Source organism: Elephantulus edwardii, unplaced genomic scaffold (assembly GCF_000299155.1).
Source record: "Elephantulus edwardii isolate Elephantulus edwardi_28Jun2011 unplaced genomic scaffold, EleEdw1.0 scaffold00016, whole genome shotgun sequence".
Taxonomy (NCBI): domain Eukaryota; kingdom Metazoa; phylum Chordata; class Mammalia; order Macroscelidea; family Macroscelididae; genus Elephantulus; species Elephantulus edwardii.
The window spans coordinates 1,971,894-1,989,051 of NW_006399766.1; the positions used below are offsets into that span (position 1 = coordinate 1,971,894).

Below are 17,158 nucleotides of genomic sequence, written 5' to 3' on the forward strand. Positions count from 1 at the left end.
TCTGTTTCAATGTAGTATAAATTATTTATTGCTTCTTTCTCAGTCTTCCCTCAACCCCGATATCAGTCTTGTTTTACAACAGTGGCCCTATGCAATATCTGTCCTTTTGTTATTGAGATATTTCACTCAGCATAATGTCCTCCAGGGTCAACTATTGTATAGTATTTCATGAGTTCCTTGTTTTTCAATGCAGCATAGTATTCCATTGTGTGAATATTACACAGCTTCTCTATGCATTCTTTTGTTGATGGACACTTGGGTTGTTTCCTACTCTTTGCTATTGTGAACAAAGCCACAATTACCATGGGTGTGCTTTTATCTGCTTGGGTGGTGGCTATGGTTTCTTTAGGGTATATTCCCAGTAGTGGAATTGCTGGGTCAAATGCTATTTCTATTTCCAACTTTTTGAGAAAGAGCCATACTGCTTTCCATAGAGTTGCACCATTTTACACTTCCACCAACACTGAATAAGGATTCCAGTTTATCCGCAACCACAACAGCATTTGATGTTTGCTGTTCTGTTAAATTTTACTATTCTTACTGGGATGAGATGATATCTCAATAGTTGTTTTGATTTGCATCTCTCTTAGAGCTAGCGATTTTGGACATTTCTTCATGTGCTTGTTGACCATCTCAATGTCTTCTTTGGTGAAGTGTCTGTTCACGGCCTGTCCCCATTTTTCAATTGAGTTATTTATCTTTGTCTTGTTGTGGTGCTCAAGTATTTTATAAATTCTAGATATAAGTCCCTTGTCTGACATGTCATTACCAAATATTTTTCCCAATCTGTTGGAGAAGTTTTTGGAAGGTCCCATTATTTTATCCTCTCCTGGCTGGAGGGTTCTTCTAAAGGGAATAGAATTGAGATTCTAGAAAAACACCTTTACATTTAAGATCTACTGATTTTTCTTAATAAGGTACAAAGCCAATTCTAATAAGATAAAATAATCTTTACCAGAAGATAATTTAGGGAAAATTGTTATAAGTAAAAGAATGAAATTTAACACAATTTACAATTCAGGGACAAGCGTTATAAACAAAAGGATGGAATTTAACAAAACTTACACCATGTACAAAAAACATGTAATCAGCCTAAATATAATAACTGAAACTATACAGCTACTTGAAGTTTTCTAAATCCTTGCAGAATAAACCCTTATGTTTTGGATGAGACTATAGTAAAAGAACACCAAACATGTAGGGAGAAAAGAAAAATAGAAACATTGGACCTGTGCCACATGTGTCTGTTTTATTGGGAAATAAAGGGTCATTCCCTGTGTGAACATGTGAAGAAAGAAGAGCATGGTACCACAGTAACTGGTAGACTGTTTAGTATAACCATTGTTGTTGTTGTGTACTGTCAAGTCAGGAACTAACCCTCCATTGGGTTTCAGAGGCAATTTAACCGCATAGGAGGAGACTGCCTATCTTTCTCTTGCAGAGTAGCTGGTGGATTTGAACTGTGTACCTTTGGGATTAAAGAACAGCTACTTACCACCAGGCCATCAGAGCTCCCAGACACACTATTAATTCTGGACAAGTTACTAGGTGATTAGTGAGTATTAGTTGAATGATAGCTATTGATGAAACACAAATTCTGTGATGCCAACTTGGCTATACGAATCAATAATTTAAATGTACATACCATTCTCAGAAGCCAAAAGCAATAATAGAACAAATTCTAAAAAATTAATTCATGGGTATATTCACTGCAATTTACTTCATTCATTGAATGGATATTTATTGACTGAACTATTTAAATGTTTATTGTCTGATGCATACCATCAATGTTCTAACTATTAATACAATGGTAGACAGTATTACTGTATCTCCAATAACATTCTACTCCACAACTGTCAGTTTCTAATGAAAGCATCTTTCTCTTGGAGAGTGGCTGGTGAGTTCAAATTGCAGATATTTCAGTTAGCAGGCAAGAGGTTTAACCACTGTAGCACCAGAGATTTTAGTGAACAAAATAAATAGGAAAATTACACTTTCTAAATTCTTAAAAATTTGCTGAGGGCAAGAAAATATAATCAAAGATTCTATTTCTGAATAAGAAGCTTCAATGCAATACAGAATCACCTCTCTCGGATTCTATTCTTTTTAGGAATTTAATGTGACCCAAATAATAATCCTTACACCATATTTATCTATAAGCATGATCATCCCAAAATATAAAAACATGAAAAAAGAGAAAATAATAATTTCTAAAGGCTTCAATTTGTGATAATCTGAGACGTGCAGAAAGGATTACAAACCTTAGGGTTTTTTAAATAATTTTATACTTTTTAAGAGATCTGTTGTTCCTTTTAATTTTGTTGTTGTTGTTGTTAGGTGCCATAAAGTCGCTTATGTACAACAACCCTAAACTCTGCTCTTCCTGTGCCAATCGAACTGTCTTTGACACTCCCATCCGAATTACCGCAGTCACTGAATCAATCTCCTCCTGCGCTGTACTTCCACCCTCCCAAGCATGATGTACTTCTCCAAGAACCAGTCTCTCCTTACAACATGTCCAAGGTATGTTAGACGGAGCCTTAGAATTCTTGCCTCCAAGGAGCCTCGCGGTTTAACCCTTTCCAGGATGAATCTGTTTTCCTAGCACTCCATGGTATCCTCAATACTCTTCTCCAGCACCACAATCCAAAGGCATCAATTCTCCTTCTATTCTCCTTAGTCATTGTGCAACTCTCTGATGCATACCAAGTGATAGCAAAGACCATGGCCTGTATCAGATGCACCTTAGTCTCCAAAGAGACACTATTGCTCTTCAATACTTTGGAGAGGTCCCTAACAGCAGACTTTCCCATCGCAATATGTCTCTTAATTTTCTGGCTATTGGGGCCAAGAGTGTTGACTGTGGAGCCAAGCAAACTAAAGCTGTGTACAATCTCAATCTCTACACCATCCATCCTGATGCTGCCAATTGGTCCAGTGGTGAGAATCTTTGTCTTCTTGACACTGAGCCTCAATCCATATTGGAGGCTACAGTCCTTGACCCTCTGCAGCAGGTGCTTTAGGTCCTCTTCATTTTCAGCAAGCAGGGTTGTGTCATCTGCATAATGCAAATTGTTGAACGAAGGCCAGATGAGTTGTGGGAGGATATCAAGGGTATCATCCAGGAAGAGTGCAAACTGTCATTGCAAAGACAGAAGAGGAAGCGAAGACCAAAATGGATGTCAGAAGAGACTCTGAAAATTGCACTGCAGTGCAGAGAAGTCAAAGCACAAGGAAGAATTCAAGATACTAAAGAGTTGAATAGAAGATTTCAAAAGGCAGCACGGGATGACAAAGCAAAATATTACAATGAAATGTGCAAGGAGTTGGAGTCAGAAAATCAAAAGGGCTGAACCCGCTCAGCATATCTTAAGCTCAAGGAACTGAAGAACAAATTCAAACCTCGAGTTGCTATAATCAAGGATGCTTTCGGCAGAATGTTCAATGATCCCGGAAGTATTAAAAGAAGATGGAAAGAATATACTGAGTCACTGTATCGAAAGGAATTGGAAGACACAGAAGAATTTCATGAAACAACATATGAGCAAGAGCCTATGGTGATGAAAGAAGAAGTTCAGGCTGCTTTGAAGAAAATGGCAAAAAATAAGGCTCCAGGAATAGATGGTATACCAATTGACATATTTCAGCTAACAGATGCTGCCCTGGACGTGCTCATCAAGTTGTGCCAAGGAATCTGGAGAACGACCATTTGGCCAACTGACTGGAAGAGATCTATATTTGTTCCTATCCCAAAGAAAGGTAACCCAACAGAATGTGGAAACTACAGAACAATCTCACTGATTTCACATGCAACCAAGATTTTACTGAAGATTATCCAAAAATGACTGGAAAAGCACATCAGCAGAGAACTGCCAGAAGTCCAGGCTGGATTTAGAAGGGGTCATGGTACTAGGGATATTGTAGCTGATGTTAGATGGATCTTAGCTGAAAGCAGGGAATACCAGAGCAATGTATACCTGTGTTTCATTGACTATGCAAAGGCATTTGACTGTGTGGATCATAACAAACTGTGGCTGACTCTGAGAAGAATGGGAATCCCAGAACACTTGATCGTTCTAATGCGAAACCTATACTTGGACCAGGAGGCAGTCGTCAGAGCAGAGCAAGGGAACACTGCATGGTTCAAAATTGGGAAGGGCGTACACCAGGAATACATCCTATCTCCATACCTTTTCAACCTATATGCAGAACAGATTATCCGGGAGGCTGGGCTCTATGAGGAGAAATATGGGGTCAAGATTGGTGGATGATATAGGTTCATGCTAGGCTGCTCCTTGGAGGCAAGGATTCTGAAGCTTCTTAAACATAATTTGGACATGTTGCAAGGAGGGACCAGTCCTTGGAGAAGGACATCATGCTTAGGAGTGTGGAGTGACAACGCAGGAGAGGAAGACCCTCTATGAGGTGAATTGATTCAGTGACTTGGGTAATGGCGGTAAGTGTGTCCGAGACAGTGAGATTGGCACAGGATAGAGCAGGATTTACAGCTGTTGTACGTAGGGTTAGTAAGAGTCACAGGTGACTCAACAGCACATAACAACAACATCAAAAACATTTAAATCTTGTAATTAGCTATTGTGATGGGTATTGTTTTTCTTAGCTCTAGTTCTGTATTCTCTTTCTTATTGTAGAGAAATCAAATTGTTTTTTGTATGTTGATCTTGTATCCTGTCACTTTGCTGATTTGGTTGACTATGTCCGGTAGTTTTATTTCTGAGTCTGTAGGGTTTTCTAAGTATATTGTCATTATCATATCACCTGCATATAGAGATAATTTTACATACTCTTTGCCAATTTGGATACCTCTTATTTCCTTTTTTTGTTTTGTCTTATTGCTATCACTAAGACTTCCAATACAATATTGAATAGGAGAGGTGATAGTAGTCATCCTTGCCTAGATCCTGTTCTCAAAGGGAATGTATTTAATTTCTCTCCACTGAGAACAATGTTGGCTCTCAGGTTGGTGTATATACTTATTTACTATACTGAAGAAACTCCCCTCTATTCCTACATTGTTGAGTGTTTTAATCAGGAAAGGGTGTTATATTTTGTCAAAGGCATTTTCTGCATCAACTGATAGAATCATGTGGTTCTTATTCTTTTCTTAGTTTACATGATGAATTAATTATTTTTCTTATGTTGAACCATCCTTGCATACCTGTTATGAATCCCACTTGGTCATGGTGAATTATTTTTTTGATATATTGTTTGATTCTATTGGCAGGGTTTTTATTCAGGATTTTTGCATCTATGTATATAAGAGATATTGGCCTATAGTTTTCTATTTTGGTGGTGTCTTTTCCTGGCTTTGGTGTCAAGGATATGTTTGCTTCATAGAATTAGTCAGAGAGATTTTCATATTTTTCTGTTTCTGAAGTAGTTTATGTAGAATTGGTGACCAGTCTCTGAATGTTTGATAAAATTCACTTGTAAAACCATCTGCTCCAGGACTTATTTTGGCTGGAAGGTGTTTTATTTCCCTTTCAATTTCTTCTTCTGATGTTCAATTTTGGTTTGTGTCAGTTTAATTAGGTTGTGCATTTCTAAGTATTTGTCCATTTCCTCTAGGATTTCATATTTATTTGAGTATAGCTTTGCATAATAATCCATTGTTTTTATTTTAGTTGGTTCTGTTCTAACATTGCCCATTTCATCTCATATTCAGATTATTTGTGTCTTTTTGTTAGTTTTGTTTGTAGTTTGTCAATTTTATTGACCTTTTCTATCAAAGAACCAACTCCTAGTTTTGTTGATGGTTTCAATTGTTTTTATGTTTTCTTTTTAATTTATTTCTTCCCTAATTTTGATATTTTTGGTTGTTTTAGATGGTGTCAGTTCTTCTTGCTGTTGTTTTTCAATTTGTTGGAGATGTTAGGTTGGAGCATCAATGATCATTTTTTTTTCATGCCTTTTGAGGTGTTTGTTTGTTGCTATAAACTGACCTCTGATTAGTGCTTTGGCTGTTTCCAGAGGTTTTGGTAAGTTGTGTTTTCATTGTAATTTTTTTCATTAAATTTTTAATGTCACTTTTTAAAACTTTCTTCTAGCACCCATATTTTGCTTGGCTCTGTAGTCAACAGTCTTGGCACCAGCAGCCAGGAAATTAAAAGGCACATTGCCATGGGAAATTCTGCTGTTAGGGACCTCTCCAAAGTACTGAAGAGCAATGGTGACTCTCTGGAAACGAAGGTGAGTTTGATACAGGCTATGGTCTTTGCAATCACTTGTTATGCATCAGAAAGTTGGACAATGACCAAGGAGGATAGAAGGAGAATTGATGCCTTTGAGCTGTGGTGCTGGAGAAGAGTATTGAGAATACCATGGACTGCTAGGAAAACAAACAGATTTGTCCTGGAAAGGGTTAAACTGGGTGACTCCTTGGAGGCAAGGATTCTGAGGCACCATCTAACATACTTTGGACATGTTGTGTCCTTGGAGAGGGACATCATGCTTGGGAGGGTGGAGGGACGGCGCAGGAGAGGAAGGCCCTCTATGAGGTGGATTGATTTGGTGACTGGGATAATTGGGATGGGAGTGTCAGAGACAGTGTGATTGGCACAGGACAGAGCGGAGTTTAGGGCTGTTGTACAAAGGGTCGCTATGAGTCATAAGCGACTCAACGGCACATAACAACAACAACAACAACAACAACCCATCTTCAACTCTGTTCATGTGTCCCTCCATCATTTTGACAGCATCTGAAACATTGGTCCTCATATTTTGGATTGTGATTGTCCAGAGTCTCTAATGCCTCACTTGTTTTTTCTGCATTATTTTTTATTTTTTTAAGCTCCTCCTGATTTTTGCTTGCAGTGTCCTGTAATTCTTCAAGTTTGTCTTTCACCCAATAAAAATATTCTGTCATTGTTCTTTTAAATTCTATGCCAGAAAGTTTCATCGGACTTTCCGTCTTCAGAAACTCCATGGATACTGTGTCACTTTTTTTAGGTGACATCTTGCTCTGGGCTTGTGTAGGTTATAAGGTAGCCTTCTTCTTACTTGACATTGCTGTTGTAGAGTTTTTCATGCCTGAGGCAATGATAGGTTCTTGACCCGAAGTCAATGCTCCAGAAGAGGATGGAGCAGTTACCCTCCAAGTTTCAGTTTAGGGCCTCTCAAAGCAGCATTTTCTGTTTAAAACTGTTGCAGTCCAAGTCTTTCCAGACTAAAGGCAGTTAGCTCACTGGATGTGAGGAGATGTGAGGCAGAGCATAGAGGTGGGCTGAGCATAGAAGTGGGCGGAGCATAGTGATGGGTGCAAGCACCAGGTACCCATTCATGTTGGAGGTTTCTGGCACGCTCACAGAAGCATACCAGGTGGGTGTGTGAGCGGTCTCTCGCCAATTGAGCACATGTTGGACCTTGCTCAAATTCCAGGTCTCAGGCCTGTGTCCCAGCTTCGCTGTAACCTGGCTTCACTGCATCCCAGCTTCACTGTGTCCCCTGCTTTGTTTTTAGAACACTGTTAACTTTCAGAAAGGCATCATCAGACCCATCTTCCATGGCAGGGTCATGTAGGTACAAACCACCAAGTTTTTGGTTAGGCTTTTGTGCTATTGAGAGTTGGCCTTTGACACTTTTACTTTACTTTGGGTCATATTCCAGGTACGTTTTGTACACTTTTAATTGTTTTTTTTTGTTGTTGTTGTTGTTTCAAATCACTAAACATCAAGAGAAAATGATAAATGAAACCAGTATCATAGCAGATCATGATTATTTTTACCTTTGCATTATGTCCTTGATCATTTCAGGTGGTGTCTATAAAAGCATCAAGCACACTCACCTCAAATATAAGCACTAAACGCACACGAGGCTTAAATATTAGTGAGTTGGGTAGCAGATTATACTTTTCACTCCTTCACAACATGCAATATCTTGACTTATATAGAGAGCATAATAGAGACCATAGGCCATGAATTCTTTAAGCGTGCACTCTTTTTCTCTTAAGGCACTTCCCATGAATTGGTCAGACACTTCTAGCTTTCATTTTAATGAATTAAAGAATATATACTCAAGCAAACTCACAATCTAGGACATGATTCAATACAACCAAATCTAGGTGACATTCAACAGCTTTTTTGTGAGGCTTATCGACTAACGTATATTCCCCAGTATTATGAGAAACAGCTGAACTTACGTCTTTGGGTGAAAATCCTATTCCACATTCCACTGATGTATTTCCCTCTACTTCTATAAAATATATGTAAGGGGATTCAGGATATGTATATTCCACTGTAAAATAAAAAATATACAATAATTAAAAGAAACAAATTCAAAATAATTAAAGTAATTATTACTGAGTATTTCTGCAGCATTGTAAAAGTTTACTCATTCAAGAATAACTCTTAATAGTAAGACATTAGCCAGTAAACCTGCTATCCTAACATGTAGCCTATCAGCCAAACTAGAAAGGTAGAACAATTAACAAAAGTCCCAGAAGTTTTAGTTGTTGTTGTTGTTAGGTGTCATTGAGTCAAGTACAACTCATAGAGACCCTGTGAACAAAAGATTTGAACCTAATCCTGTCCTGCACCATTCTCATACTTCCTGACACAGAAGAGCCCCTTTCAGTAGTCCCTGTGTCAGTCAACCTGGTTGAGGGTCTTCCTCTCCTTCACCAATCCTTCAAGCTTCCCAACATAATGTCCCTCTCCAAGGAATAGCCCTTCCTATCAATATGTGCAAAGTATGTGAGGTAAATCCTCATCATTCTTGCCTCCAAAGAGCGCTCCAGCTGCACCCTCTCCAAGACATTTATTTGTTCATTCTTATTTCTGTCCATGTTCAGTGCTCTTCTCCAACACCACAACTCAAAGGCATCAATTCTTTTTCTGTCATCCTTATTCATTGTCTAGCTCTCAGATGCATAGCTAGTAATCAGAAAAGCTATGATCTGAATCAGGTGCACCTTAGTCTTCAAACTGACATCACTACTCCTCAGTAATTTTAAAGGTCCTTAACTGCAGATTTCCCCAGTGAAATGAATCTCTGTATTTCCTGACTGTTCATACCAAGGGTGTTAATTGTGGATCCAAGCAGGATGAAGCTGTTGATATTTTCAATCTCCTCTCCATCCATCATGACACAGCCTATTTGTTCAGTGGTAAGACTCTTTGTTTTCTTGATATTGTTATTCAATACATACTGAAAGCTGCAGTCCTTGATCTTCTGCAACAAGTGCTTCAAGTCCTCACTTTCAGCAAACACAGTTGTTTCACCTGCATAGCAGGTTATTGATGAATCTTTCTGCAATCCTGATGCCACATTCCTCTTCATAGAGTCCAGCTTCTAAGAAAATTTGCTCAGCATATAGATCGAGCAGGTATAGAGATAGACTACATCCCTGACACACTCTCTTCCCAATTCCAAACACAGAAGTTGGAAAATATGGGCTTGGTGATAGAAATGAAGCTGGAAATAGAATAATTGAATTTTGTATTTACAGTGACTGAGATATTTCACTCAGCATAATGTCCTCCAGGGTTACTCATGTGTTATGTTTTACTAGTTCACTGCTTTTAAGTGTTGCATAATATTCCATTGTATGAATGTACCACAGTGCTTATATCTATTCATTTGTTGATGGGCACTTGGATTTGTTCAATCTCTGCTATTGTGAACAATGTGGCAATAAGCATGGGTGTACATATATCTGTTTGGATAATTGTTCTGGTTTCTTTAGGGTATATATATATATTCCCAGTAGTGGCATTGCTGGGTCCAATGCTATTTCCATTTCCAACTTTTTGAGAAAGCACCAAGCCACCTTCCATAGTGCTTGCACCGTTTTATATTCCCACTAGCAGGGAATAAGGATTCCAGTCTCTCCACACTTCACCAGCATTTATTATTCGCTGCTCTGTCGAAATTTGCTATTCTTGCAGGGGTGAGATGATATCTCATAATTGTTTTTATTTGCACCTCTCTGAGCTAGAGGTTGTGGATATGTTTCCCATTTGAATGTCTTCTTTGGTAAAGTGTCTATTCTTATCCTGTGCCCATTTTGCAATTGAGTTGTTTACCTTTCTTTTGTTGAGGTGCTGGAGTATTCTATAAACTCTAGATATAAGTCTCTTACCAGATATGTCATTACAAAATATTTTTCCCCTTCAGATTTCCTTTTTACCCTCTTGTAGAAGTTTTTTTATGTGCATAGGGATTTGATTCTTAAAAGGTCCCATTCATCTATTTTGTTCTCTCCTGGTTCTAGGTCTTTTCATTATGCGTGGAAGACTGTTCATATTGTGGATTAGGGCTTCTAGAGTTCTTTCAAGGTTTTCTCTGATAAAATTTACGGTCTTTGATCCACCTTGAATTGTTTGTTGTTGTTTTTTTTTGTATAGTGTTTTCTACAGATGTTTTCTAATCTTGCCAGCAACCTTTGCTAAAAAGGCTGTTGTTTCCCCACTTAACTAAATCATCTCCTTGTAAAAAATCAGTTGACCATAGGTAGAGGTGCTGATTTCTGGGTTCTTAATTCTATTCCATTGATCTATGTTTCTGTCACTATACTGGTACCACACCGTCTTGACTACTATGGCTGTGTAGTAGGATTTGAGATGAGAGAGTGAGATACCTCCTTCCTACCTTATTTCTCTTTTTTCAGGAGTGAATGTGGGGTCTCTTTCCATTCCAGATGAAATTAGAAATTGTCTTTTCCATCCATTTGAACAATGGAACTGGTATTTGTATTGGGATTGGGATTGCATTGAACATGTAGATTGCCCTTGATAGAACTGTAATTTTCACAATATTTAGTCTTCCTATCCAAGAGCATGGTATATTTTTCCATTTCTCCAGATCTCTTTTTGTTTCCTGTAGTAATGTTCTGTAATTTTCTTTGTATAGGCCTTTTGTATCTTTAGTTAGATTTACTTCCAAATATTTAATCTTGTTATTAGTTCTTGTTATGGGTATTGGTTTTCCTTTGTTCCTTTCTGTATTATCTTTGTCACTGTAGGGAAATGCAACTGATTTTTGTATGTTGATCTTGTATCTTGTCACTTTGTTGAATTGGTCCATTATATCCAGTAGTTTTCTCACTGAATCTTTATTGTTTTCAAAGTATACTATCACCATCTGCATATGTAGAGCTAGTTTTATCTCCTCCTTGTCAATTGGGTTACCTCTTGTTTCCTTCTCTTGCCTTACTGTTCTTGCTAAGACTTTCAATATTACTCCTATTTTCTAGTATCTACATCTCCTCAGTCACCAAGTTATAACTTTTCTATTTTTTCTGTATTTTGCTCTTTTTCTCTCATCCATCCTGAATACTATTGTCTCAATCTTAGTTCTTATCACTTCCCATGTTTATGGCCAAAACTTATGATTGGTCTCTCTAATTCTCATCTTTCCTTCTCCATTCCTGCCTTTTCCTCCACCTTTTCTAATTCTATACAGTGGTAAAAAAAAGGAAAGTTACTAAAGCTTAGTATACTTCAGTCTTCACATGGATCTAAATTATTTAATGGGGCTTGAAGTACTTAATTTAGGAAGATAAAAAAAATTGCAGTCTTCAACATTGATTGTACCTCAACATCAAGAACAAAAACCATCACCACTGGACCAATACACAATCAATCATGAGAGATGGTGCAATATCTAAATTCAAGGATTCCATTTTACTTAGTTGCATACGCAACATACATCCAAGTAGCAGTCAAGAAATCAAGACATGTTGCATTGGGCTAATCTTCTGTCAAGGGTCGAGGATGTCTCTTTAAAGACCAAGGTGTATTTTCCATTGCTCTTTATGCATCTGAAAATTGGACAATGAATAAAGTAGACTAAAGAAGAATCTATGCCTTTGAACTATGTTGTTGGGAAAGAGTACTGAGTATCTCATGGACTGTCAAACAGACAAGCCAATCTGACTTGGGGAAAAAACAACCAAGATACTTCTTAGGAGCAAATAGGGTAACATTTCATCTTGTAGACTTAGGGCATGTTGTTCTTGAAAAAAATAACTTACTGGAAAAAGGTCAAGGGGTCAGCCAAAGAGAGGAGATCTTCAAAGGGATGGATTGACACAGTGAGTGTGACAATGGAATCAAGCCTATTGGAGATGTTGAGAATGGCACAGGATAAGACAAAGTTCTGCTTTGTTGTTCACAGAGTCACTATGAGTCATAGTTGACTCAATGGCCCCTAACAACAACAATGGGACTGCCTAACCTGTAGGCACAAAAGTCTAATGGTGATCTGAGATCACTCCCACTCCTGTTCTTCTAATCTATGAATATCTTGAAATACTTAGGATATTGACTTGTTCTAGGACAGTGCCTTTTTAAATAGCATCTCTCATATGAAAATAACATGAATCTTTGTCAATATTCCCTTCTGTATTGGGTGGTTTCCATTTTCCATCCAGATTTGCTAGCTATACTTCTCTCCTCTACTCTTTCCTTATCTCTCCCTACATCCTTTGGTTAAGTACAACCATGAGGATGCACCAGAAAGTTATCAGAGGGTGTGCAATGATAAAAATATGAGAAAATGATCTGGCTGCAATTCTAACAGTGGTTTCACGCCTTTTTACCTGTAGCTTTTTTTTTCCTTTTTTTATTATTATTAAATTTTATTAGTTTCAATGAACATTCACAGGGATTCTGGGCTTTCACTCCTTCATTGCTGCACCATTCTCTCCACCATCCTCCCCAGTTTGTTCTTCTTCCCTGCCATCCGAATGTCTGTTTTAATTGTCCAATTGCCACAGTGCTTGTCAAAGTCAGTTCTGATTAATCTCCTTTGCCATTCCCTATCACTCCTCCCTGAGAGAGACTTCACCCTGATTCATAAGGAAAAGGGGATGGCGTATTCTCTTAGCTACTTCCTGCTGAAAAGGGACGCTGTGGGTTTCAGGGTGAAGATCTTCTCTCACTACTCTAAAGGGCCCCTTTGGCAGTAGGAAACACATAGACTATTATGGAGATTGATTTTGGAATTTAGATGCACTCTTATTGATTGTGCTTGGCCGTACATGTTCATATCCTTGAAGATGTATCATGGGGGTGTTCCAACCTAGAAGACACAAATTTGACTAACAAGTATAAGTACATGAGTCAAAAATTATGGACACGTAAAAGAAAGGATTCTTTCATTGTTGTACAAACCTTCCCCCAGGTCCCCTCCACCATGTAGCCCTCGCTCTAGACTCCTGTGATTACAGAAGTACCTAGTCATATATCTCTTTAAACCTGTAGCTTTTAAAATGTGCTCTATGCTTAATAGATTCACCTTTCTTTCTTATTAAAGATTAGAAGAACTGGGAAATGGATAAGGCTGGTGGTTGAACACATGATGAACACAAGTTAATGTCACAGAACTATGTATTTGAGGAATACTGAAATGATAAACATGTTGATGAGTGAGTACATATATATATATATCTCACAATTTACATAAGATACATTGTTATTAAGCATTTAAAAATATCCTTAATTTATAATATTTGTTCAAATTATAACTTTCAGTCACTTAAATTTGTTTTATTCTTAATAAATAACTTACTAGAGAATACATACCAGATTTATCTTTAAAATCCATAAAAAATTCATCATGTCCTTTTAGATTAAACTCCACTCTGACACGTCCTATATTTTTATTTTTTATTATAAATGGAACAATCTCAGTATTATGGACATATGTTCCATAGAATTTAAATATATTCTGGAATTTTAAAAGAAGAATAATTAGAAAATAGAATAATAATGTATGCAAAAAAGTAAATTTAATATTGTACTGTTATGTCTATTATTTTCAGCAAAGAATTCCAGACATCAGCAAATTCTTCCTTCCTCTACCAACTCCACTCCAAACAATCAGTCATCAAATCCTGTTGATTCTGTATCATTCTTCGCCTGTTATCCTTACCAGTACTTATCATTTTAACTTATAATCTCTTTATTAGTCTCTAGTCCTACCACTAAGCCATAGTTTAACTGATAATCTAATCACATAACTTCCCTTCTTAACATTTGGATGGTTCCCCACCAACTACAGGACAATGCCTACATTCCTTAGCAGAACTCATGAACTTACCAGGTTCTTCTCCTCTCTCAAACTCTGGCTTATGCTAGCTCTATCCTAACCCTAGTACTTAATATTCTAGCAAGCTATATGACTTCTTAGTTACAGTGCACAACTTGATGCTTCCCCTATCTATACCTTTATGTCCTTCCTTCTAGCAGGATGATCTTTCCCAAATTTGTAACTCTCTGATGTTACACTGTACATGGCATTGTTAATGAACAAAATAGCCAAAAAGTATAGTTTTCATTATTGTCACAAATGTAAAATATCAAATAATAATAGCTAGGCATTGGGTGTATAAGGAATGTTTGTTTAATGTACCTGAACTCCATTCACATGCCAGGCATTATGTCTACATCATAAAACTCAATAGGATTCCTCTCCTTCTTCTGGTAAAATTACTATAGATACCTTTAGTGAAATATCACATGTAACTTTAAAAGGAGAATGAGAAAATAGTGTCTTAATTTTGAAGTAAATAGTGTGTTAAATTCAATTGCCTCCGATGTGTTTCACTGAAAATATCAACTCAATTATACAGATTACCTTTGTAAAACCTTAAAAGAATCATGTAAACTTGGCTCTGTATATGTCAAAAAACCATCTTTCATCCCATTCTGTGGAACTATGGCATGTGCAAAAAAAGAAACTTTACAAGACATACTCTGTGTTTCAGTGGCTTCATTCCGAAAGCATCTTACATATGAGCTCACAAATTATGTAATGTTAAGAGCGATAATGTTTGTAATAACAAAAAAAATCAACACTAAGTTGGACAGATAGTCTATCCACACTATAGACTATTATGCACTGTTATTGTTGTTTGCCATTTAATTGGAACCAACCCATAGCTGACTCTTCAGTGAGTTTTCAGATGTGGTAAATCTCACCAGGAGGAGATTGGTCATCCTTCTCTCAGGGAGCATCTGGTGGATTCAAACCATGTGCTTTTAGGATTGTAGCAGAATTTCTTACCATTAGGCAACCGAGAAAATTATTAAAGTGTATACATACAACAAAGATGAACTTTGGAAACACAACATTCAATTAAAATTAGCTCACCAAAGATTATAAATATTACAGCTTTGTTATATCAGTCAGAATTGAGTAATGAATGACTGAAAGATATTTGTAGTGGCCATATGAGAAAAAGCAAAAAACAGTAATCACAAAATTCAGGAAAGTGGCTCTCTTTTGTGACATATAGGATAATGATAAAGAACACAGAAAGTTTTAAGGGTATTAGTAGTGTTATTACATGTAAGTTCCATGATGAGTTTGCAAATTCCATTTAATATCATGCTTCATAACTTATATATTTTAATATATGTAAATATATATTTTTATTATGTAAAACTACTAAATAAGAAAAAATTTTTAAACAAAAATTGGGGCGATATAACAAATGAAAATTACATACTTATACGATTATTACATAAATAGACAACATACTCACTGGTATGATTTCAACATCAGGAATTAAAACAGATCCACCAATGCTGAGGTCTATATTATTTGAGTGACGAATCAAAACCTTATTTCGGATAAATAGAAAATATGTAGAAACCACATTACAATATAATTATAAATTGCTGAAATACTATGACATTTTATACTTTAAATAATCATTTTTTGTTGCTGCATGCTGTTAAGTGAGAATCAACTCAGAGGTGGCCCTCCAGCAGGTCTTCAGAGGTTGTAAATAGGAAGGGGAAAGACTGCCCATTTTTCTACCATGGAGTATCTGGTGGGTTTGAACCTAAGGCTTCTAGTCTTTAGCCTAATTCTTTGCTACTGGGCCCTCAGATAAAAGATTTATTCTTACAATTATCAACACATTCCCTGTTACACAAAAGTGATACCCCTAAAGAAGCTTCCACATGGATCAGTAGGAAGCTTGTGAACTCACATGGCAGAATTATCATCTGAACAGATCTCATTGTCATACTGTTGTTGTTAGATGACCTCAAGTAAAATATGATTGACAACAGCCCTACGAACTATAGATCTGAACCTCGTCTTATTCTTGCACATCACTTTTTTCTTTTCTAATGTCAATGAATTGTCAAATCAAAACAAACTGAGCTCAACATAGTTCTCACCATAAAAATACGCACTAATATCATCATCATCAACAACAATAGTAGCAGCTAAAAATGCTTATTATATGGGCCATGTACAGGGAACTTTGATGCCCTAGTGGACAGAGAGTTGCACTGCCAAAACAAAGCAGAAAGCCTCCATGAGACTTAGAGCCTGTAAATCTCCTCCCATGAGATTAAGAGCATCTGAAAACCCATTGGAGGTTCAAGTATAAGTCGTTCCAACCCGATGGCAATGAGAAAGGGAGAGAACGAAAATGAGAGAGATGGAACAAGTACAGTGCTAGGTACATTACTTCCATTTTATTCCTCAGTATCCTATGAGGCCACTATTGCTAACATTTTTTATTTACAAGTTACTTAAATTAAGACTCAAATAAGCCAACTATTCTTTATTTTTGTCCTTAAAGTAATAAAACTTGAAGGTACTATAGATACACAAAGAACTGTCTAGTCAAAGATTTTGCTCCAATTGTGTACACTCAACTGTCTTAAAATTTAAGATCATTGAAATAAGAACTTGGTTGTGGAATACTTACAAAATAAAGAATTGTCAAATACATGAGCATTCAATCGTTAAGCAAGGTCTCAGAACCATAAGAATAGCATTCCCTGAAAATTCCTACCTATACAAGAATACAGTGGAGTCCAGATCTAGATTTATACCTAAATGCATATTGTGTTGTTGCTGTTGTTGTTATGTACTGTCGAGTCACCTGTGATCCATAGTGATTAAGTACAGAAGCTCTGAAGCCTGCCTGGTCCTAAGCCAATCTCACTGATTCTGACACAGAAACCCCTATTTCCCCAATTACTGTATCAATTCATCTCATCTGTGGTCTTCTTCTCCTACACTGTCTCTCCACCCTTCCAAGCATGATGTATGTGAGAGAGCTTCAAAATCCTACTCACCAAGAAAAGACTTTTTTTAACTCTCTCCAAGACAAACCTATTTGGTTTTTTGGTCGTCTATGGTATGTTCAAGACTCTTCTCCAGCACCACA

General features: G+C 37.0%; 1 protein-coding gene across 1 annotated transcript in view; it reads right to left on the reverse strand.

Annotated features, from left to right (window-relative positions):
- Window positions 1–17,158, reverse strand: part of LOC102867769 (chromosome unknown open reading frame, human CXorf22) — a 187,476-nt gene that overhangs the window by 35,836 nt on the left and 134,482 nt on the right. Inside the window, exon 22 of the mRNA XM_006881848.1 lies at window positions 8,159–8,253. Within this exon, the coding sequence (XP_006881910.1) occupies window positions 8,159–8,253 (95 nt within the window). The remainder of the gene's footprint in view (window positions 1–8,158; window positions 8,254–17,158) is intronic.